Genomic DNA, 14,292 nt, shown 5'->3' with positions numbered 1-14,292 from the left:
ACTTACACCACTGTGCTACCCAATAACAATATCATTTATGAAAGGAGGGTAGAAATGCACAGTCGTTCAGTAATGAATGTCTTATGCACACATTATAATAGTTTCTAAGAGAAACTGTCTGAATATTGATGAAAAATGCAAATAAATTGTACATTTTATTATGCAAGGTTTAAAAATGCAGTAAATCTTTCTTCTTTTTTTAAGCAACAAAGATTAAAAGTTACCAGTGAAATACAATAGAATGGTAAAAGGCATAGCAAAAAAATATGTTAAAGTTACTTGCAGCATATTGATCACATTGAAGTACGCACCTTGTTTTTGTGCATCAGAGGAATTCTTCCTCCTGTCTCAGAACTGTTCCCTCGCTCCATTTGGTCTCACAGTCCCATTCTGCACCACTAACTCTCCCAATAAATCTTTCTCAGATAACAAGATCCCAGAATCCTTGGGGGAATTGTGTTGACTGGCTGTTTGTTGTGTTGTGTTTGCAGTAGTAGGAGTGATGGAACTGGCTGAGTTAGTCAGTGCCATAGTGCTTCTGTTGACGAGTCGTGTGTTGCTGCTCGAGCCACATGCAAGACCTGTGAGATTACACAGGTTACCGGTGCTGCTGTTGGTGTTGTTGGTGTTGCTATTGGATGTGCTGGATGCATTTATGCACCCTGAGCTCATGCTGCCCTGAATGGGGTTCCATATGGGAGGAGTGAAGGAGAACACTCTCTCTCCACCTCCATTCATCGCACAGGCACTTAAGGGTCCCAACTGTCCTTCGGTTGGAGGAGGAGTGTCCATAGAGAAACAAGAAGGTGGGGGACAATGGGACAGCAGCGCCTGATTCAGCCACAGTTTGCTTGGAGGGCATGTCTCTGCCACAGGATCAGGGAAGGAGAATGTGGACACACAAGGGTGTTCTGAGCCATCTTCTCCCATCCCAGGAAGGCCTAAGGATGTGGAACCGGGCATACGGCTTGGCATATCAGGAGACAACATCTGTGAGCCCAGCAGAGGGTGAGAAAATGAACTGGTGCTGTGTGCCAGGTCACCCTGTGCCCTGCGGGGTGGGCGGGAACGATTAACAGGCGGGGGCACACAGTGGATGGGTGTCTGTGGGCAACTATAGAAACCAGGTCTCTCATACAGAGACATAGAGGAAAAAGCATACTCAGCCATGTCACATTCAGGTGGATTTTGGTATTGGCTGTGTGCCACAGGGGCTTCAGGATGCAGATAGAGAGGGAAGCGGCTGAAAGGAGCACGTGGGCGACGACGGAGAAGAGAAACTCTAGAAGAAGAAGAAGTAGAAGAGCGGAGAAAACTAGGTGACTGCACACCCAGCAAACGAGTCAGGCTGCCCAGAAGAGGAGTGGAGTGGTTGGCTTCCTCATGCTCCTTGATCTGCTCTAGGTTATGCTGGAACTCCATATCTTCTTTAGGTACACTGGGAGAGACAGAAAAACAACAAGTTCTAAAAAAACCAAAAATGTTTTACTGGCTGAAAATATACAGACTACATCAATTATTCACTTGATGTCCAGAGCAGAGCCCATGTAAGAGGGTTTTTGGTGTTCAGCACTGGCTGCTGTATAGGGTGGCTGGGGCTCTGATTCATTCCAGTATTTATCCTTCTCTATCATCGGAAGCAGATCATACATTTCATCAACTGACAACAGAGACACCTGTGATGGAGATAGACATGATGGCATTAAGAATTTCAGTCTCCTGTAGATTGTACCACATTCAAAAGTATTTGTTATTCATCTTAATTCATCCTAGACGTTTTGCTACAGTGTAAGGAACGGGGATAGTGATTTGAATGCAAGAAGATACCTGTAAGTTGCGATCCACAAGCCAGTTTGTCTCAAAGTCATCATCATCTTCCCCAAATGGATTGATGAGTTGCTCTGCCACCTTTGAGTGTCATTATTGAATTGCATTATAGATAGAATATAACCAGTAAAACAACTGCAAACTGTTTCCTGTACAAAATGGGTATAAATGGTTGTTTTCGCTTGCTTGTATCAGGTATGGGTTATACATACCTTGAGCCAGCCAACATAGAAGAAGAACTGTAGAAGTGTGAAGACAGGAAGGAAGAAATCAAGATTGTGGCCCTGATAGCCCTGAGCAGGGTCAAGAAACTGCCGACCAATCAGACAAGCCAAGAAGAAGCTGTATACAGCCACAGTTACCACCTTTGAACGATGGCAGATTTACGTATGTCAGTTTTCATGTGTGGACTTTAATGGCCTCTTTATGCCGATTCAAATATTAAGGGGAGATTCATTTAATTTTCTGTCTGAATATTTTTGTAAATAAACCATTTCTCCATCAAAAAAATCAACATTTACTAATTGCTACTAAGGTAAGATCAGCTGTCAACTATGGTGTCTAAGAATAAATAAATAATTCCGCATGAACACCTCTTGGTTGTTAGTAATATTAGTCTGACACTAATCTAGCCTGATCAGTCAAACCTGAGTGTATACAAGTGGCAGACTGATCCAGTCATAACTGTACAGCTTCATGCACTGAGAGCGCAACATATTTAACTCCTAAAAGGAGAAAAGAGACACACACATATGCACATGCAGAATTACCAATACTATTTGAGAAAGCTTTTTACACAGCTGCTCCTTTCACATTCTTTGGAAAAACAATCAACTCTTCTCCAAATATTTGTTCTTTTCCAAATAAAGTAATTTAAAATGAACTTCAGTTAAGCTTCAGAAATGAATTTAGGAAACTATGTATTTAATAAAGCGTCACAGTGATGCAGCTGTCATACGTACGTTGAGAATGGCAGAGAGGGCAACGTCATTGTTGATGCATCCCTCTGTCCGTGCTCTCAGTGCCAGATTCACAAACCACATGCAAGGAACCCAGAATTTATTATGAGGAGACGGCAGTTCTTTCAGCTGCCTTAGTTCCTCTACTGTCATCAGTCCTGGAGGGGAGTGAGACTTTTTTTTAAATATAATGCAGGTAACTGCAGTGATATAACTAGATATTCAGCTTTAAGACTCTAACATTAAGTCACAGACTCACTGGGCAAACAATACACATACGAAAAACTTAAATAGGTATAAACTACTGAACTTGTTAAATGTTGGTGTTATTTAGTCCTATTATTATGGAAAAATCAATACTCTTCCATGTAAGCCAAATGAATCTCATTATACACACTGAAGTACAGTCATGAGGAAAAGAAAACATCCCCCTCCCCTTATTTATCAGAGCCTAAAATGATAATTGTATGGTCTTCACTGACTTCTATAAACAAACAAATAACTTCAGGTGAAAACAAAAATACATACATTTTAATATGTAATCTTTTTTTTTCAAAAACTAAACCAACATTCAGAAATGAGGAAGAAAAAAAATACACCCTATAATTCAGTAACATGGAGAACCACCTTTAGTAACAAAAACTTGAAATAAACCATTTCTGTATGAGTTTATCGGTCTCTCGCATCATTTTTTGAGAAATATTGGCCCACTCTTCTTTACAACAATGCGTCAGTTCATTTACATTTGAGAGCATTGGTTTATGCACACCTCTCTTACGATCCTGCCACAGCATCTCAATGAGGTTGAGGTCTGGACTTTTACTTGGCCGTTCTAAGATCTTGATTTTTTTTTCCTTCTTTAGCCATTCAGATGTTGATTTGCTGGTGTGCTTGGGATCATTTTCCTGTTGCATGACCCAGTTTTGGCCCAAGCTGCTGGACAGATGGCCTGACATTTGTCTCAAGAATATTCTGGAGTTCATTGTTGTCTAATGACTGCAGGTTTCCCAGGCCCTGTAGCTGCAAAACAAGCCCAAATTATCATGCTTCCACCACCATGCTTTACAGCTGATATGAGGTGTTTGTAATAATATGCTGTATTCAGTTGTTGCCAGCAATAGCCCTGCACATGATGGCCAAACATCTCCACATTGGTGTCACCAGTCCAAAGAATATTGTTCCAGAATTTTTGTTATTTGTTCAGATGCAATTTTACAAAGTCATGCTGCCTTATTCTTTTCCGAGAGAAGGGGCTTTTTCCTAGCCACCATTCCATGAGAGCCATGTTTGTTGAGTCTTTACTGATTGTGTTGTCATGGACATAAACATTTAATGTGCTTACAGAGGCCTGTATTGCCGCTTTTCCACTACCAACGCGGCTGAGTCGGGCTGAGTCGAGCTGAGTGGGGTTGTTGTAGTTGCATTTCGACTACAACCGTGCTGAACCGTGCTGGCTGGAAGTGGGTGGACACATTGGGTGGAGTTAGCGAAAGTGGGTGGACGTCACGTGATGTCGTTAGGCGGCGCAAACAGTGACATCAGTGATCTTTTAAGCGGTAGTCTCACGACCCGGATAGTAAACAATAAACATGGAGTCGTTAGTGTTGCTGGTCTTGGTGCTGTGGCTTGTTGTCACCGACAACGCCAACTGATACTGGCAAGAGCGTATAGATGAGGCGAGGCGCATAAGGCTTCAGAAATTCTCGTAATTCGTAATTCTTCTTCTTCCGGGTTTACGGTGTTTACAGATCCCAGCATGCTCGCGGGGCGTGTGTGGGCATGTGAGGACACTCCTCCTCACCAATCAGTGCACAGGGGACTGTCTCCTCACGCCCCTAGCCCCACTCGGCTCAGTTTGGCTCGCTTCAGCCCTACTCCAAAACCGTGCGAGTTTTGGGTGCTAAGCAGGGCTGAAGCGAGCTGAGTCGTGCTGCTCTAAGGTAGTCGAAACACGAGCCGTGTCGGGCTGAAGTGAGCTGAAGCGAGCTGAAGTGAGCTGAAAAAGGGTAGTGGAAAAGGGCCATAAGTCATATGATGTTGCTCTTGGGTTTTTCTTTGTATCTCTGAGCATTAAATGGTCTGAGCTTGATTGAATTTTCTGGGACACCCACTGGGAAGACAGGCAACTGTCATGAAGTCTCACCGTTTGTAAAAACAATCTTTCTCACTGTAGAATGGTGAATTTCAAATTGTTTGGAGATGGCCTTATAACCCTTCCCAGTGTGATGAGCAGCAACAGTTGCTTCTCTGAGGTCATGGCTGATGTCCTTTCTAGAAAAGTATTTTTTGATTTTATAGAGGTAGTAACACTTCTTGATGATTAACTAATCCTGTGCATTTCATTAGCTGTTAATTACTCTCAATGATTGTGGAAGTAGGAAGGGTGTACTTATTTTTTTCCCACCTGGTTTCTCAATGTGGGTTTAGCTTTTGGGAAAAAATGCGTTCAAACCCATGTGTTGTGGGTTTTTTTAATCACCTGAGATTAATTACTTGTTTATAGACTCTGGTGAGGACCACACAATTGGCCCTTATAAATAAACAGATACAACTGAATGAGGGTGTACTTTATTTTTCCCATGACTGTATATTTTTAAACAAACATTTTCAAACTTGGTAGACAGAGACCAAGGGATAAAATAGCGGCAACATGCATCCGAGGTAAGCTTCAATAAATCTCCCACTGGTTGGTCTGTTTATTCAAGAAAAATTTTCCCTGAAATTGATAACTCTGGAGGTTGTTGTGCATATTTGTTCTGTGAGAGCCAACATTCTGGAGAAACAGACCATTAATCCCTGTGATTTGCTAGCTGAGCTCAATACCTGACATTGGGGGGTATCACAGCTGCTGTATTCCATAGACTTCTAATCACGCCATACCACATTACTTAGGCTGATGTATTTCCTGTTTCACACTGAATTTACTGCGTTCCTTGTAGTGCTTACTGATACTTCTGGCAATGTGTGTTTGTGTAGAATGACCACACATGCCTATCTGTTCTGCCATTTTAGTGAAGTATGGCTATTGCTGGGTTTCATGTGACATCACATCCGCCTCATTAGTTATTCAAAACTTTAGCTGGTGGTCTACCAAAGCTCAGTTGAGAAAGCATTTGTACGGAGAAGGTGCATTGCTCACATGAAAAATGCCTTATGCTTGTGTTGTTTTAGGTTGTTCGAATCAGTCAAACTGTGAAACTGATAGTTTCTTCAGGGTTCCCCGTGAACTAATAAAAAAGGGTGAACGAACACAGGATTTCACAAAAAGACGTCGAGAAAGGTGGTTGTGGCAGTAGGGGTGTGGTCAAGCGCCGCTCTGTGACAGGAGGGCAGAGTCGGGGAAGGTAAGTGGCAGAATCGCGACACCTGAGGGTAATTAACCTGTGTTTTGTGTGTGTTTTCCCCAGTAAACCGCGCCCTACTTAAGGAGGGAAAGGGAGAGCGGAAGGGAGCTTCTTCCCGAGCAGAGACGACAGTGTGTGTGCGTGCATGTCTCTGACTGTCAGTTTACATTGCGAGACTGAAAAGTTCGGCAATAAAGCCTTCTGTAAACCTTGATCTCTGTCCTGCCGTCCTCTGTGCTCCACCCACACGCTATTCACGCTACAGTGGTGCCGAAACCCGGGAAGGTGGAGCATCAGTCCTGCAGCCCCATGGAATCCTCCCCGTTCGCGGACTTGGTCCACGCCCTCGCCACGGCTCAGCAGAGCCAGCACCAGGCACTCGTCACGCTCCGGAAAGAGCAGGAGCGCCGCTTCGAAGCCCTGGTGCTGGCTCAGCAGGAAGATCGAGAGGCGTTCCAGCGTCTCCTCGCGTCGGCAGGGTCCACCAGCGCCCCGGCCGCGGGCCCATCTCCCCTCACCTTAACTAAGATGGGCCCGCAGGATGACCCCGAGGCTTTCATCACGTTGTTCGAGCAGGTCGCCGAAGCCTCGGAGTGGCCGATGGAGCAGCGCGCGGCGCGCCTCCTCCCCCTCCTGACGGGAGAGGCGCAGCTGGCCGCACTACAGCTCCCCGCCGATCGCCGGCTGGCCTACGCCGACCTTCGCCGGGCTGTCCTCCAGCGCGTGGGGCGCACGCCGGAGCAGCAGCGCCAGCGCTTCCGCGTGCTGCGGATGGAGGAAGTCGGCAGCCCGTTCGCGTTCGGCCAGCAGCTCCGGGACGCCTGCTGGCGGTGGCTGAGGGCCGAAGATCGCGACGCCGAGGGAATCATCGAGCAGGTGGCGCTGGAACAGTTCATCGCCCGCTTACCAGCCGGAACCGCGGAGTGGGTCCAGTGCCACCGCCCGGCGTCGCTGGATCAGGCCGTAGGACTGGCGGAGGATCATCTGGCGGCTGTTCCGGCGGCAGGACAACCAAAGACATCGTCTTCTCTCTCCTCTCCTCTCTCTCTTTCTCCCCCCCCTCCTCCCGTGTCCCGTCCTCACCCCATTCCCCCACCACGGAGGCGGGGACCGGCTCCACCCCAGCCGGCCCGCCGCACCCGTGGTGCCCTCCCGTTTCTCCCTTCTGTGTCTCCCCCCCCTCAGGTGAGTGAGCCTCAGAACACAGCTGCAGAGGGAAGGCCCGGGCCGGTTTGCTGGCGGTGCAGGGAACCGGGCCACCTGCAGCAACAGTGTGCAGCGATGGAGGTGGGGGCAGTGGTGTGGATCCCCGACGCGCCAGAGGCTGCCCTCGATCGGGCCGGAGCGTGTCGCATACCGGTAAGTGTACAAGGGGCTACATATCAGGCGTTGGTGGATTCAGGCTGCAATCAGACCTCGATCCGCCAAAGCCTGGTGCAAGACGAGGCATTGGGGGGAGCACAAGGGGTGAAGGTGTTGTGTGTGCACGGGGATATTCACAGCTACCCGTTGGTGTCGGTCCACATACATTTCAGAGGGGAAAAATCAATAGTGAAGGCGGCGGTTAATCCTCACCTTACCCACTCTTTGATCTTGGGGACTGATTGGCCGGGATTTCGGGGTTTGATGGCATGCCTAGTAAAGAGTGGGTCCTGCCAGTTGATAGGGGAGGGTCCCGGTGTCGCTTTGGCTGGAGCTGCGGTCGCAGAGCCGTCTACATCATCTCCGTGACAGAGTGAGGAGCCCCCGGCCCCTCCTCTTTCTATTGGGGAATCCCTCACGGATTTCCCACTGGAACAATCGCGAGACGAGACTTTGCGACACGCGTTTGACCAAGTGAGAGTAATCGATGGTCAAACGCTCCAGCCGAACGCTACCCCGGCCTTCCCCTATTTTTCTATTTTGAAGGATAGGTTATACTGAGTGACGCAGGACACTCAGACGAAAGAGCGGGTCACCCAGTTGTTAATTCCAAAGAGCCGCCGGGAATTGGTATTCCAGGCAACTCACTTTAATCCTATGGCTGGACACCTCGGGCAGGATAAGACACTCGCCCGGATAATGGCCCGATTCTATTGGCCGGGGATTCGCGGCGACGTCCGTAAGTGGTGTACGGCATGCCGCGAATGCCAGTTAGTAAATCCAGCGGCCATTCCAAAAGCGCCCTTGCGCCCCCTACCATTAATCGAGACCCCGTTCGAAAGAATTGGGATGGATCTCGTCGGGCCATTAGACCGGTCAACACGAGGGTACCGCTTTATATTGGTTCTGGTGGACTATGCAACACGATACTCGGAAGCGGTGCCTCTTCGCAATATCTCAGCACGCAGTATTGCAGAGGCCCTCTTCCACGTCATCTCCCAGGTTGGAATCCCGAAAGAGATTCTGACTGACCAGGGCACCTCATTTATGTCACGAACACTGAGCGAACTGTATGGGCTACTGGGTATTAAGCCGATCCGCACCAGCGTTTATCACCCACAGACGGACGGTTTAGTTGAACGGTTCAATTGCACCCTCAAGAATATTATCAAAAAATTCGTAAGTGAGGACGCACGTAACTGGGATAAGTGGCTCGAACCCTTGTTGTTTGCAGTGCGAGAGGTCCCCCAAGCCTCCACGGGGTTCTCCCCGTTTGAATTATTATATGGGCATAAGCCGCGCGGCATCTTAGATGTACTGCGGGAAAATTGGGAGGAGGGACCTTCACAGAGCAAAAACGAGATTCAGTACGTTATGGATCTGCGCACAAAACTCCACACGCTCACCCACCTAACTCAGGAGAATTTGCGGCAGGCCCAGGAACGGCAAACCCGCCTGTACAACAAGGGCACGCGCCTTAGAGAGTTCACTCCGGGAGATAAGGTACTCGTTCTGTTGCCCACGTCGAGCTCCAAATTAATCGCCAAGTGGCAAGGACCCTTTGAGGTCACACGGCGAGTCGGGGACGTCGACTATGAGGTTAGGCGAACGGACAGGGAGGGGGCACTACAGATCTACCACCTTAATCTGCTAAAACTCTGGAACGAGGAGGTCCCCGTGGCGTTGGTGTCGGTAGTTCCGGAGAAGGCGGAGCTGGGGCCGGAGGTCCAAAAAGGGACATTGGCATCTCGTACCTCTCCGGTCCCCTGTGGAGACCACCTCTCCCCGACCCAACTCACGGAGGTCGCCCAGTTGCAGGCCGAGTTTTCGGATGTGTTCTCGCCCCTGCCCGGTCGCACTAACCTCATAGAACACCACATAGAGACGCCCCCGGGGGTGGTAGTGCGCAGCCGTCCTTATAGATTACCCGAACACAAAAAAAAGGTGGTTCGGGAAGAACTTCAGGCCATGCTCGAAATGGGCATCGTCGAGGAGTCCCACAGTGACTGGAGCAGCCCGGTGGTCTTGGTTCCTAAGGCCGACAGCTCGGTCCGGTTCTGTGTGGACTATAGAAAAGTCAACGTGGTGTCTAAATTCGATGCGTACCCAATGCCTCGTATTGATGAGCTGCTTGATCGACTAGGCACAGCTCGCTTTTACTCGACACTGGATTTGACGAAGGGATATTGGCAGATCCCCTTGACTCCATTATCCCGGGAAAAAACGGCCTTTTCCACACCGTTTGGCTTACACCAGTTCGTCACACTTCCGTTTGGGCTGTTTGGGGCACCCGCTACATTTCAGCGGCTGATGGACCGGGTCCTCCGGCCCCATGCCACCTACGCGGCCACTTACCTAGACGACATCATTATTTATAGTAATGACTGGCAGCGGCACCTGCAACACCTGAGGGCCGTCCTTAGGTCGCTGAGACGGGCGGGGCTCACTGCCAACCCGAAGAAGTGTGCGATTGGGCGGGTGGAAGTACGGTATCCGGGCTTCCACTTGGGTAACGGGCAGGTGCGTCCCCAAATTAATAAGACAGCAGCGATTGCGGCCTGCCCGAGGCCCAAGACCAAAAAGGGGGTGAGACAGTTCCTGGGGCTGGCTGGCTATTATCGTAGGTTTATACCTAATTATTCGGACGTCACCAGCCCGCTGACTGACCTCACTAAAAAGGGGGCGCCAGATCCGGTCCAGTGGACGGAGCAGTGCCAGCGGGCTTTCTCTGAGGTAAAGGCTGCACTGTGTGGGGGGCCACTTTTGCACTCCCTGACTTCTCTCTCCCTTTTTTGTTGCAGACGGATGCGTCGGACAGAGGGCTGGGAGCTGTTTTGTCCCAGCGGGTGGAGGGAGAGGATCGCCCCGTCCTATACATCAGCCGAAAGCTGTCAGTGCGTGAGGGGCGCTACAGCACCATTGAGAAAGAGTGCCTGGCGATCAAGTGGGCGGTCCTCGCCCTCCATTACTACCTGCTGGGGTGCTCTTTCACCCTCTGTTCGGACCACGCGCCCCTCCAGTGGCTCCACCGCATGAAGGATGCCAACGCGCGGATCACCCGTTGGTATCTGGCACTCCAACCCTTCAACTTCAAGGTGGTCCACAGGCCGGGGGCGCAGATGGTCGTGGCGGACTTCCTCTCCCGTCAAGGGGGGGGGAGTCGGCTGCGGGCCGGACGGGCGCCCGGCCTGAGTTGGGCGGTGGGGGTATGTGGCAGCGGGGGCGTGGTCAAGCGCCGCTCTGTGACAGGAGGGCGGAGTTGGGGAAGGTAAGTGGCAGAATCGCGACACCTGAGGGTAATTAATCTGTGTTTTGTGTGTGTTTTCCCCAGTAAACCGCGCCCTACTTAAGGAGGGAAAGGGCGAGCGGAAGGGAGCTTCTTCCCGAGCAGAGACGACAGTGTGTGTGCGTGCGTGTCTCTGACTGTCGGTTTACATTGCGAGACTGAAAAGTTCGGCAATATAGCCTTCTGGAAACCTTGATCTCTGTCCTGCCGTCCTCTGTGCTCCACCCACATGCTATTCACGCTACAGTGGTTTTTGAACCTCTCGCTGAAATTGAAGGGAGCCGAGTCGAAGCACGCTTGAGTTTGCAGTGATCACTTGGTGAAAGGTTTGTATCTCCCTCTCAGTTATGTCTTTAGTGTTTTCCAAGTACTTTTCTTGCTGTGTTGTTATTTTACGGTACTTTTTTTTTAGTCACGAAGCGCTAAAGTCCCCAGCTGTTTCTTTGTTTACTTCTTACTCCTCACAAAGTCCATATGCATGAAGGTCGCGACAAAATTCTTTCTCAGCCATACAGTTACAATGCGCCATGATCACTTCTCCGTCTTGTTTAACTAAGAGCCAGGTAAGTCATTTGTGAATGACTTACCTGAGAGATAAGAGCCAAGACAAGTGAGAATCGAGCGAACTGTTGTTTGTTTATACTTCAACTTACAGCGCTTCGTTGTAAAGACGCGAACGAAAAACTTAAAAAAAACATACTTCCACTGGCAAAAACAATACAGGATTCATTCGGCAGCGACTTGATAGGGAGATCCTTTACCCAGCCACATACAAAAAAGTTGTAAGCCTCCATACTCTTCCACGCTTTCATCTGTTTTGCGGTGTAGAACGACGTCTGCAACACCAGATCGTTTGAGATGTCAGGGAACTCGACTGAAGGGTAGTTTTCTAAATTGTATGACAAATCCTTCTTTCCCAGACTGTACGGGTTGATTCCATTGCACATAGCAATCTTCTGAATATCTAAAACGAGCAGTGGCTTCTAGATTAAGAGCATACTCTGATAAGTTATCGCTAGTTGTTTGCACTACGACAGCCTTTAGACCACCAGCTATTTCACTTCTGGTAAAACCGCTAAGAAAAGTCATGTGACTGAAACCCAGGAATTCCTATATTAAACATGAGCATTTTAGTGTCATTCAGTAATGCACTCCTGAAACATTATTTGCTCCTAGATATTCTGTTATTTTTTAATGTTAAATAGACATTGCTTTAATGAGTGTAATTCCCAAACTCCACATCAAAATAATTCTCACAATATGGTTAAATAGATGGATTCGCATGTTTAATAATGCACCTGCAATAAGGAAGAGTGCTTCTAGCAGGATACCTTTGTCAGTATCACTGTAAACCAGGGTGAGGACAAAAACCACAGCAAGTAAGGGATTATTATTATAATACCAACATAGCATGTAACATTACAGACAGAGCAAATCCAACGTACCTCCTTGTACCAGGTGCTGCATGGTGGGAAACCTCTTATAAACAGCAGTGCTGATGGAGCGGTATGTGAGGATGCCAGACAGGTTGGCATAACGCACCAGACTCCTGCGGATCAGCCTGGCACCTTCGTCTGCCCCCCGGACATGCCCGCCCACCAACACTGCCAAGCGATCTGGCCATGGGATGCTCTCAAATTGCCCCCACCAGCGAGATACAACCAGGGTCACATAAAAACCTGGCTCACACAAACAAATGAACATGTTCTCAACTCGGGAGGATGGAAGTACAGACAAGTCTGATTATACTGAATGTGGCAAGTAGTATAGCTGTAAGGGGTCTCATACATAGGTTGCATGAAGGAGCTCTCAGATATGCATTCACTTTCAGAAACAAGTCCTGTTTCTGTTTTTCTGTTTTGTCTTGCTTGAAAGCCGTGGAGTACTTTGCTCTCTGGGGCTTTCAAGGGTTAATGTACAACAAGAGGGAAAATATATTTGCTGATAAATATATCAGCAATAGAATATAATAGATTTACACACCGATGTAATTAAAGTAGAGAGAGAGAGAGAGAGAGAGATGCACTCACCCAGTACAAATGATACAGGAATAAGTTGTGCGTATTGATCACAGTAGATGGCAAGTTTCTCAAATAGCCTCCTCTGCCCTTCATCCAAGAGGAACCTGTATCAGTATATGGTGATCGCTTTTCATACTCGTTGGCATAACACATTTTCTCAGCAACTGATAAAACCAAAATGACAATCTGTATTCACTCATTCATTCATGATTCATTTATTCATTTGTCTATGGCGCTTATCCATTGTGGGTTGTGGGTGAGCTGGAGCCAATCCCAGCTGACACTGGGTGAGAGGAGGGGGTACACCCTGGACATGCCTCCAGTCTACTGTGAGGTTAACACAGAGATATAGACAGCCATTCACACTCACATTCACACCTAAGGGCAATTTAGAGTAGCCATTTGACCTAATCCACCTGTCTTAGGGGGAAGTCATGGCCTAGAGGTTAGAGAAGCAGCCTTGGGATCAAAAGGTTGCTGGTTTGATTCCCTGGACTAGCAGGAATGGCTGAAGTGCCCCTTGAGCAAAGCACCTAACCCCTGACAGCTCTGGATAAGAGCATCTGTTAAATGCATGTAATGTGATGTCTTTAGACTATGGAAGGATACTGGAGCACCTGGAGGAAACTCATGCTGGCATAAGGACAACATACAAACTCCACATAGAAAGGCCTCAGTTGACCAGCAGGTTTAAAGTCAGAACCCTAGACATCCTGTATTGACTTGTGTAAATGATATATGACAAGCTGCCTTTTCCCAAACCCTAATTTAAAAACAGAACAAAATAAAATAATGCAGTGGCACCAGTGATTGCCTGTACCTGTAGAGGACACTGATGATGTAGTAAAGCACAACGAAGATGAGCAACTCTCGGTACAGCAGCTTGTAAATGCTTCCTTTCCAACGCAGTAGCAAGTGAGAGAAGGTACCAAGACGGGCATCGGCAACCCTGCGTGAGTATGTCACTGTCATCTCTTACTCTCTGCTGCTGAGGAGGACCGGCTTACCAGAACAGTACTAATGCTGCCATTCAGGCCACGGGTTCTTGAAGTCTGTGTGGCATTTAAAAAAAATAAACAGATACATACTACCACAGGAAAACACAGAGTCAATCAAATGATATTAGAGTATGATATTAGTATTATCCATCCATCCATTATCTGTAGCCGCTTATCCTGTTCTACAGGGTCGCAGGCAAGCTGGAGTCTATCCCAGCTGACTATGGGCGAGAGGCGGGGTACACCCTGGACAAGTCGCCAGGTTATTGCAAGACTGACACATAGAGAAAAACAACCATTCACACTCAAATTCACACCTACAGTCAATTTAGAGCCACCAGTTAGCCTAACCTGCATGTCTTTGGACTGTGGGGGAAAACGGAGCACCCGGAGGAAACCCACACAGACACAGGGAGAACATGCAAACTCCGCACAGAAAGGGCCCTCATTGGCCGCTGGGCTCGAACCCAGGACCTTCTTGCTGTGAGGTGACAG

The 14,292-nt window shown here is 48.3% G+C and overlaps 1 protein-coding gene across 1 annotated transcript; it reads right to left on the bottom strand.

Annotated features, from left to right (window-relative positions):
* Window positions 1-348: 348 nt before the first annotated feature.
* Window positions 349-13,771, bottom strand: best1 (bestrophin 1). Its single transcript, XM_060902962.1, has 9 exons — window positions 13,620-13,771; window positions 12,809-12,903; window positions 12,224-12,457; window positions 2,790-2,944; window positions 2,475-2,552; window positions 2,040-2,192; window positions 1,828-1,908; window positions 1,525-1,676; window positions 349-1,438 (listed from the first exon to the last, which is right to left on the bottom strand). Exons 1-9 carry the CDS (start codon window positions 13,769-13,771, stop codon window positions 349-351), a joined length of 2,190 nt encoding a protein of 729 aa, XP_060758945.1.
* Between the last annotated feature and the right edge of the window lie 521 nt (window positions 13,772-14,292).

The sequence above is a fragment of the Neoarius graeffei genome, chromosome 2 (genome assembly GCF_027579695.1).
Source record: "Neoarius graeffei isolate fNeoGra1 chromosome 2, fNeoGra1.pri, whole genome shotgun sequence".
NCBI classification, from domain to species: Eukaryota; Metazoa; Chordata; class Actinopteri; order Siluriformes; family Ariidae; genus Neoarius; species Neoarius graeffei.
The sequence above is the reverse complement of the archived record's forward strand: the minus strand, read 5'-3'. Positions and strand labels throughout refer to the sequence as shown.

What these genes read in the sequence shown, in the direction of transcription:
- best1 (XM_060902962.1), bottom strand. Translation starts at nt 13,771, where the DNA reads ATGACAGTGACATACTCACGCAGGGTTGCCGATGCCCGTCTTGGTACC. An exon ending in ATCATCAGTGTCCTCTACAG is followed by an intron (nt 12,904 to 13,619) that starts GTACAGGCAATC and finishes ATACTGATACAG; the next exon opens with GTTCCTCTTGGATGAAGGGC. An exon ending in TCCTGTATCATTTGTACTGG is followed by an intron (nt 12,458 to 12,808) that starts GTGAGTGCATCT and finishes TGTGTGAGCCAG; the next exon opens with GTTTTTATGTGACCCTGGTT.